We start from the raw sequence: 10,356 nt of genomic DNA, 5'->3' as shown, positions 1-10,356 counted from the left end.
TTTCGTTGATTCTGGGCGACTTTTGAAACTGGAACGGCCCGTTCTGCTTGCAGAGAACATCTTTTATGTGATGGATTTCTTAAAAATTATACACGTTGGATATGGCATGGTGAAAATATGACATTCAAAGTGTATCAGTCGAAACTCAAACTCAAACATTTACACAAGAGATAGATATGATTGATCGGTTAGAGGAGATGCTTTGTGATGTGGGTCCAGAATCAATCAAGCGTGCACATATGTATGAAACTATGTGCAATGATTTGGAGAAGCCGTTGTATCCAAACTGTACAAAATTCACAAGACTTTCAGCGATATTAAGATTGTTTAATTTGAAGGCAAGAAATGGATGGAGTGATAAAAGCTTCACAGAATTGTTAGAGCTACTAAAAGAAATGCTTCCAGAGGGTAACACATTGCCTAATTGTAACTACGAGGCAGAAAAGGTGTTGTGTCCTATGGGTTTGGAGTATAAGAAGATACATGCGTGCCCAAATGATTGTATGTTATATCATGGTGAGTTTGAAGGGTTGCATCAATGTCTAAGATGTGGGTTGTCACGATATAAAAAGAAACAAGATGATTCTGATTATGATGTGAGCACTAAGGGTTCTCCAGCGAAGGTTTTATGGTATTTGTCAATTGTTCCAAGATTAAAACGTTTGTTTGCTAATGCGGATGACGCAAAGCTAATGAGATGGCATGAAGATGAAATGAAGTGTGATGGAAGTCTTAAGCATCCAGCAGATTGTTTGCAATGGAAAAAAATTGATTCTATGTTTCCAAATTTTGGCAAGGAGCCAAGAAATGTGAGGCTTGGACTAGCTACGGATGGAATGAATCCGTTTGGTAACTTAAGTACTAAGCATAGTTCATGGCCTGTTTTGTTGACAATTTACAATTTACCTCCGTGGTTGTGCATGAAACGCAAATATTTAATGCTATCTATGATGATTTTTAGTCCAAGGCAACCAGGAAAGGACATTGATGTTTATTTAAGTCCATTGGTGGAAGACTTAAAGATGTTGTGGGAAAAGGAATTGATGTGTTTGACAGGTATTCAGTTGAATTGTTCAGGTTGCGTGCCATATTGTTCTGCACAATCAATGACTTTCCAGCATATGGAAACTTGTGCGGCTACAGTGTTAAGGGGTATAAATTTTGTCCTATATGTGAAGAGGACACTTGTTACCATCAACTTCTTAATTGGAAGAAGACAGTTTACCTTAGCCATCGAAGATTTCTTAAACCTAATCATCCATATCGAAGGTTAAAAAAAGCTTTTAATGGATTTCAAGAATATGACAGTGCTCCTACTGCATTAACTGGTGAGCAAGTTTATGAACGGGTGAAGAATTTAAATATGACACTTGGAAAGAAGGGAAAACAACCCAAAGAAAGAAGCATATGGAAGAAGAGGTCGATATTATTTGATCTTCCATACTGGAAAGTTCTTGATGTTAGACATTGCATTGATGTCATGCATGTTGAGAAAAATGTATGTGATAGTGTAATTGGCACACTTCTCAATATTCAAGGCAAGACAAAAGATGGACTCAACTCTCGTCTAGATTTGAAATTCATGGGAATACGACAACAATTGTATCCACAACCTAAGGGTAAGCGAACATATTTGCCCCCAGCATGTCACACATTGTCAAAAAAGGAGAAAACAAGTTTTTGTGAGTGCTTACATGGTGTCAAAGTGCTGCATGGTTACTCTTCTAATGTAAAAAGTCTAGTATCAATGAAAGATTTGAAATTAGTTGGCTTGAAGTCTCATGATTTTCATGTACTAATGCAACAACTTCTTCCTGTCGCGATACGTGACGTTTTACCTTAAAATGTGAGACAAGTCATAACTAAGCTTTGCTTGTTTTTCAATGGCATATGCGGCAAAGTAATTGATCCACATAAGTTAGATGAGTTGGAAAATGAAGCTGTTCTAATATTGTGTCAATTGGAGATGTATTTTCCTCCTTCATTTTTTGACATTATGGTTCACTTAATCATCCACTTGGTCAGAGAGGTTAGGTTGTGTGGTCCTGTCTTTTTGAGATAGATGTACCCAATTGAGCGATACATGAAGATATTAAAAAGGTATGTGAAGAACCAACATCGTCCAAAAGCATCCATTATAGAAAGGTATATTACAGAGGAAGCAATTGAGTTTTGTTCTGAATACATGTCCCAAGCTGAATCAATAGGCATTCCTAAGACTCGTCATGAGGAACGAATTGCTGGGAAGGGTACGATAGGCACAAAATTAAAGACCATGCCACGAGAAAAAGTGCTTCAAGCACATTTTTATATATTGAACAACACCGATGAGGTTCTTCCTTATTTAAATGCCCATAAAGACTTAGTGAAGACAAACAACCCTTGAATGCCTGAAAAATGGGTGTTGAATGAGCATAACAAGACTTTCATCAAGTGGTTCAAAAAGAATGTTGGGACAGATTTAAATGTTTCTGAAACTTTACAATGCCTAGCTCAAGGACCTAACTTTGATGTGTTTACTTTTTGTGGATATGACATTAACAATTACTCATTTTATACAAAGGCACAAGATGACAAAAGTACCATGCAAAATAGTGGGATTATGATAGTTGCTCAATCTATGCATTTCTCAACCAAAAATGATAAGAACCCTATCAAAGCGTCCATGTGCTATTTCGGAGTTATTGAAGACATATGGGAGGTCGATTACGGTCCATTCCGAGTACCTGTATTTAAATGCAAATGGGTTGATAGTAATAGTGGTGTCAAAATTGATGAATTTGGATTTACCCTGGTGGACCTTAATAAAGTTGGTCATAAAGAAGAGTCTTTCATCATGGCTATTCAAGTAAAGCAAGTATTTTATGTCACTAATCCATCTAATAATAGGTGGTCAGTTGTTTTGCAAGGTAGGAGTAACAATATCGATGACGAATTTGGGGATTCAATTGATATTATGGATACTCCTTCCTTCTCAACATGCCTGCCAACTTTTAATGAAAATGATGATGTGGACGATATACATGCCACTCGTGATGATCATCAGGAAGGAATATGGGAAAAAAATTCCAAATTGATGATATTTCCGAAATAGGTTATTATAATTTTGTATTTTTATTAACTTCTATTTTTATACTACATGTTATCAATTCAATTTATACTAATAACTTACAATTTATTTTTGTGTTAATAGGTAAATATGGAAGAACCTCAAGACTCTACTTCAGACTTTATACAGTCTACATCCTCTACACAATCTACAATCAAGAAGAAAGTCAGAGGTCCCACTAGAATGAAAAAAGTTGCATCCAAACGCCTCAACGGAGAGAGGATACATGTTGATATAGATGAGATCACTGGGCAACCTACGGGGGATTCAGCTGCCCAATTTATGAGTACGATGGGGGTTCATGCTAGAACCAAGGTTTCTATTTTATTGCCTAGTTGGGATGAGGTAGAGGAGGTTGTCAAAAACCATATTTGGACAGATGTTTTGGTAAATTTTATTTATACTCATTTTCATTATTAAATTAAATTAAATATCAATATGTATTAATTTGTTATTAATTTAAACGTAGAAAACTTGGGACATTCCCAACACAGAGAGGATGAGAAGGAAGACCCTCTCTATTGTGGCTGAGAGGTGGAGGCAATATAAGACCACCCTCACAAACAAGTATATTTTTGGTGAAAAGAAAGGACAATTTCCTGGTGATGAAACACTATAGACCAAGAGACGTGGAACACATTTATAGAGTCTAGAATGAGTGTGGAGTTTTTGGTAAGTTAGGATTATATGCATTACCATTTGTGTAGTTGTGAATATTATATTTTACCCTTAATTTCATTATATGATACTTTTGTAGAAGAAAAGAAAGAAGGCACAAGAGACTCAGGCAAAGAATGAAACCTATGTTGTGACGTCTCGTGGAGGTTATGAATGGCTTAAGAAGAAGATCATAAAGGAGAAAGCTATGAAGCGCCAGGCTAGCCAAGATGACAATATAGTTAGTGATCCTCCAGCTCCACCTGGATGCCATGAATTATGGAAGGTTTCCCGCATAAAAAAAATGGTGAGTTTACAACTGAGGCAGCAAAGGAGATTGTTAGCAAGATAGTAAGTATAATTTTATTGTTCATATGATGCTAATTAACATATTGATCGATAAAAATTTGTTAAATTGTTTATGTGTCATATATTGTAGGATATATTAGATCAGCAGGCCAAAGAGGGATCTTTTGTTTCCCATAGACGACAGGATATACTCACTATTGCCATTGGGAAGCCCGAGCACACAGGTCGAGTTCGAGCAGCAGGTAGAGGTCATACCTTACAAACTTACTTTGGACCACAATCATCTTCACATTCATCTGGCTCAGTGGACCAGTTGTTGGAATTGAAGGTCTTTCAGGTTGTAGCAACTTATGAGGATAAATTAAGCCAATTGAAAGAGGAGATGCAAAGGCAACAACAAGATGAGAATAGGCAATTGAAAGAGGACATGCAAAGGCAACTACAAGAGTATATGCAGTCACTTAGCCAACAATTTCAACAGAAAACTCCACCAATTGAACCAGTTGTTGCACATGTGAGTACAAAAGGTTCATGTGCAACTACAAATCCCTCTACTTCTGCCATTGACCATGATACATCTAATAAGTGTGAGTTATTTGTTGATGGATCACTCGATCTTGTGGGCATAGGGAGGATTCACATGTTAGGGTCCATTGTGCACCATCAGACCATGGGAAATGATATGGTAAGGGTTTCAGTGTTGGATGTTAGAAACCCAAAGGCTAGAGTTCCTGTGCCCACACAAGAGGTTCAGACGATGGAACAAGCCCTAAATACCTTCCTTCAATAGCCTTATAAGTTGGTAAAAGTGATATCTACAGAAGTAAGTTATTTAACTATTTAATTTTAACTTGGTGCTATTTTATTATAATGTAGTATAACATTATTTGTGTACTTTATTTAATAGGATGTTGTTGTCCCACCAAAGGCTATGCTTAACCATTCTACAAATCTAACTCTGATAAAAAAGCTATGGAGATTGGTTCCGGATATGGAAGATGACAATCGACCCAAACAGGTCCCTTGGGCTCCTGAAGTGTTTGGCTTCTGTAGTAATGTCCCCTTGTATATAAGCCAGAGCGACATATCAGAGATTACAAACGGGCACTGCATGTTGAACATATCAATTTCGCAATTATGGTTATTGTAAGTATTATTTGAATTAATTTTAATTATGTTTTGTTGTTTTTTTCTAACTTTATTTCTAACCTTGTAGATTTATCCATAAATTGAGTGTGGATAAAGGGAATGATAACATTTATGGATTTTTGGAACCCGAGTTAATCCAAAAAATTGGGAACAAGACAGAAGAAATTCAAGCTTACATCCAAAATTGGATGTCTGACTCAAATAAAAAAGTTTACTTAGCTCCTTACTTTTCTAAGTAAGTCTATTTGTATATAATTGATTATAAATTTTTAAAAAGTGTATTGTCTATTACTGATAGTTTCTCAGTGTAGTTCTCAATGGCAACTTCTGATTATTTGTCCTATGGACAATATATCTGTATGCATTTGTTCGATGCACAAACCTCCTCTTGCAGACTTTAAACAATTATTAGATAAGTAAGTTGTTTTAAAAAAAACTACTTTATTTTATTTATCATTACATTTTATTTTAAAATATAGTAATGATGTCCTTTTATCATTAGGGCTATGGAAGGATACCATATACTTAAAGGTTCAAAGTTGAAGAAAAAAATGCTTTGGGTCTCTCTTAAAGTAAGTTATTTTATTTTAGTAATGATATTTTTTCTAAGGTATTTTCTTTTGAATTACCATTACTACTAAAATTAGTTTTTATATTCTTTTTATAGTCTCATAAGCAAAAAGGAAACTATGAGTGCGGATACTATGTAATGAAGGCAATGCATACTATTGTTGATTCACAAATAGTATCTGGGTGGACTGAAGTACGTTTTAGAATTTTGAAAATTTTTATTTTAAGTTTGCATTTTATCATGTTTTAAGAGTTACTTCTAATTGTTCTAAATTTTCTTAACAGATATTTATAGATCGATCACCATTGTCGCTAGAAGATATAAACACCATTAGGGAGCAATGGGCTACATTTTTCATTGAAACATTGGCTAGCTACGAGTTATGTTTATAATTTTACTCATTTTGTAGTTTAGGATGCATAATAATTTGTAAGTTACTTTGATTACATATATGGTTGACATTTACCAACTCTTATCATTTGTATGTAATTTGATCTATTAAAAATATATGAATTGTCTGGTATTTTATTAATTTACAGGTTTTGTTCAGGGATCCTCCTAAAATAAGTCAAATATTTTTAAAAAAAAATTAACCACTTTTAACATCAGTCATGTCATAACCGATGTTAAAAGTTAGACTTTTAACATCAGTCACGCATGAGCCGATTTTAAAAGTTAGACTTTTAAAATCAGCTCATGCATAACTGATGTTAAAAGTCTAACTTTTAACATCGGTCAGTCTTGACCGATTTTAAAAGTGGGACTTTTAACATCGGTCAACGACCGATGTTAAAAGTCCCACTTTTTAAAATCGGGTTGACCGATGTTAAAAGTCCCACTTTTAAAATCGGTCAGAGAATCGATTTTAAAAGTCAAACATGACCGATTTTAAAAGTGTTTTTTCCACTAGTGCGTAATTTATTATCAATTTCAAAAATTAAATTATGTAATTAACAATAAATTCACATCAATAAATAGATGTAAAATAAGAAGAGACATGAGAAAAGGAAAAGCTCATATAAAAGCTAACCGGAAGAAATATTGTGTTACAAACAACTTAAAAAATAAAAAAGAAAAATTGAAATTTATATTGTGAACTCAAACTCTCCACTAAAGATTGAAGGTAAAATTAGTTATTTTTATTTGAAGGATTTGAACTTTTGAAGTGCTCTCAATTAAATTTCAATGTTAAATTTGTTTTATGTTTATTTTGAAACAATTGATATAATAATTATGCCCTCAATTTGAAGTAGGAAATTATATCAATGTTTTTTTAGGTTAAGATTATGATTGTATGTTGTGATTTATACATTTTTGAATATGATTATCATGTAGTAATATGTTAAGCTTTATAGTTAGTTAGTAGGTGAAAAAACAAATAATTTTTTTCTTTTGTAATTAAAAAATAATACATTATAAGTTAATGATATATTAATAATACTTTAAAAATTGATTAAAAAATAAGTTCATGCATTACATAGGTTGCCAATCTAGTTTGATGTAACTCCACTTCTTATTAATAATAATCAAGGTTATCAATAACAATAATGGTATATGAAAGTAAGTTAAAAATCTACAATAAACATATGACAAACAGCATAACACCCTATGGCACGCACGGACACGTACATGCACACGTTCACACAAATACAAAAAATAATTAATTAATTAATTAATTAAAACAATAGAATATTAATTTAAATAATTAAATATCAAAAAAATAATATTATAATTCATTAAAGTCTCATAAACACACGTACTCAAACAAACTAAAAAGATAGTAAAATAAATTAAAAATAATAGAATATCAATCAAATATTTAAATATCAATACAATAATAATCATAATTCATTCAAGTCTCATAAGCATAATTGATTAAAATGCAACAAAAAAAAAGTATAAAGACAACAAGGCACATTTTGCTAATCTAATTTTAATCATCTTCATCATCATCATAATTTTTCCTTATCTTTCTCAATGTAATCATTCTCCTCATTGAAAGTTAAAGTGGCATAACCTTTAAATTTTTCTCCTTTTGAATTGTCAAATATTAATATTCGACAATTCTTCCTTTGACTCCTCACTAATGTCTTTTGATTTTTTTTTAACTTGAACAATTTTTCCTTTCCTAGTTGAAAAAGACCTCATTTGCCTCGTTTAGAAGTTTTTTGAGATGATGTTCATTCCCTATTTGCAAGTTGCTTCCTTTTGTTATGCCTAGTATACATTATAGGTTTTATAGCCTCTAAAGCCCTAAAAACATCTCCACAAGTAAATGGATCATCTCCATCAAGAATCCTTTTATTTTGAGCTTCATCATCATCGCTATCCATGTCTCCAATTAGACACTTATTACATTCATCAATATCATTAAGGCTAATGGGATTACCTTCATCCTTAAGGTTATCTCTTCGCTTGACTACTTGATCATACTTTACATAAATCAAGTCATGATGGAATCCTTTATGCTCAAGTCTATTCCTCCTTTTAGCATTAATTTGTAACATTAAGTTAAATAACTAAGTAATAGTTGTAAGAAAGATTTGAAATTTGTTATTAACTCTTAAAAATAAATTAATTACTTACTTAAAGACGTTGCAATTACGTTCATAACCAAATGAACTGTAAGTCAAGCTTGATATCTTTTTATAGCTAGTTTTTGTAAGTTGGGAGTTGATGAACCATATAGTCTCCACCATTAAGCTGCAAAGTCAAAGAAAGTATGTTAAACACTTAAGCAAATGACTTAAAGAATAGAATTTAAAACTTTTAAAGGTTTTTTTCTTACTTGGTCTCCTCATTGATATGGATAATTTACTCATAAACATTTCTCTTAAAATTTTATAAGTGTGTAGTTTCAACAAGATTTGTTGCTCCACTTGTAGATTTCATGCCAACTTATTGATGCATGAATCTAAGCTTCTTATAATCTCACTAACAAATTGCATTTTAGGGTTGTCATAAAACAACTCTAGATTCAAAAAATGACTAGTTGCATGTAATGGATGAGAAAGCAGAACATTCCATCTTTTATCAACAATTTCAAACACTACTTTATATTTGCTTTCATTGTTATTAAAAGACTTCATAATAGCTTTCTTTGTCTTATCTATAACTTCATATATACAGCCCATAACTAGCTTTTTCTCACCATCAGCAAGTTTAAGTACTTTCACGAGAGGAGCCATGACTTTAAGTATATACATGTACACCATATTCCTCCAAAAAGTAAGCATATATTAATACAATATTACTTGTTTTTCTCCCTATTGCCTCCTTTGACAGCTTGTTTGAATTCCACTCATCCAAAATAAACATCTTTCTTAAATTTGATTTCTCTTGGTGGATGCTTTCCCAGGAAAAAAAGATGTTACAAATTGGGTAATCGTATGTCTCACTAGCTCCCTTTTGTTTTCATAAAATCTTAACAAACTTAAAGTGCTTGAATGACTATAGATAAAGCTAACAAGGAGATTTCTCATTGAATTGTCTTCTAATTATTAAAAGTTTCACAATGTCCTCCAACATTAAATCTATATAATGTACTACATGCGAAGTCCAATAAATTTTGGTTTGTTTTCTTTCAATATCATGGCGGTAAGAACATAATTACTCTAATTATTTGTGATCGATGACTCAAAACAACTTTTTAATCTTCAATCTCCTATACAATAGAGTCAATTAGCTCAAATAATTTCTCTCCAGTCTTCACAAAATCAGACCCATCAAAAAATTTGGTGAACATTGTCCCTTAAAAGAGTTTACCAAAAAATTAATTATACATTTTGGTTTCCTATTTGTCCAAGCATATATGATGTAACACCCAAAACTTGCTCATTATTGCCTTTTACTATTCATTAAATTATTAGTGTACTCCACTTATTTTAGGAGAAGTGGAACTCTTATCTCATGGAAATATCGAGGTCACAAATGTGGTCCAAAATAGTACAAAAGAAAATAATTTAGAGACCTACAATTTCGGTTGCTAAAATTCTTAGCAACCGAAATAGAATTCTATGTATCTAACAATAAGATATCATGTTTAGCGTTTGTCTATGATATCAATGTACTCCTAAGGAATCACATATGAAGGTTGTGAAGAAAATTCTAAAATACCTCAAGGGAACTCTCAATGTTTGATTGTGGTATCCTAAAGGTACAACCCTTTCCTTGATTGGATTTTCTGACTCAGATTTTGCAGGTTGCAAATTAGATAGGAAAAGCACTAGTGGAACATGTCATGTATTTGAAGAATGTCTTGTATCTTAGCATAACAAGAAACAAGCATGTGTAGCACTTTCTACAATGAAAGTTGAATATATAATAGTTGGAAGCTGTTTTGCTTAATCAATTTGGCTCAAGCATCAACTTCAAGACTTTGGTTTGAAGCTTGATCAAATTCCACTCAAGTGTGACAACACTAGTGCAATCAACATTACAAGAAATACCATCTTACACTTAAGGACTAAACACATTGAAGTCCGTTATCATTTTATACGAGATCATGTAGAGAAAGAAGATTGTGATATTCAATTTATAGATTCATAAAATCAATTAACTG

The 10,356-nt window shown here is 32.5% G+C and overlaps 1 protein-coding gene across 1 annotated transcript; it reads left to right on the top strand.

Annotated features, from left to right (window-relative positions):
* The first annotated feature begins 176 nt into the window (after positions 1-176).
* LOC145950339 (uncharacterized) lies at positions 177-2,386 on the top strand. The gene is made up of 3 exons (XM_083061428.1): positions 177-913; positions 1,057-1,792; positions 2,063-2,386. Exons 1-3 carry the CDS (start codon positions 177-179, stop codon positions 2,384-2,386), a joined length of 1,797 nt encoding a protein of 598 aa, XP_082917554.1.
* The last annotated feature ends 7,970 nt before the right edge of the window (positions 2,387-10,356 follow it).

This window comes from Cajanus cajan, chromosome 8 (genome assembly GCF_000230855.2).
Source record: "Cajanus cajan strain Asha chromosome 8, NIPB_CcT2T_4, whole genome shotgun sequence".
NCBI lineage: Eukaryota > Viridiplantae > Streptophyta > Magnoliopsida > Fabales > Fabaceae > Cajanus > Cajanus cajan.
Note: the sequence above shows the minus strand (reverse complement) of the source record. Positions and strands in the feature narration are given on the sequence as shown.

Coding starts and splice junctions, on each gene's coding strand:
- LOC145950339 (XM_083061428.1), top strand. CDS start 177: ATGATTGATCGGTTAGAGGAGATGCTTTGTGATGTGGGTCCAGAATCA. Junction 914..1,056: donor ATTTACAATTTACCTCCGTG/GTTGTGCATGAA, acceptor TGTGTTTGACAG/GTATTCAGTTGAATTGTTCA. Junction 1,793..2,062: donor TGAAGTCTCATGATTTTCAT/GTACTAATGCAA, acceptor TTTTTGAGATAG/ATGTACCCAATTGAGCGATA.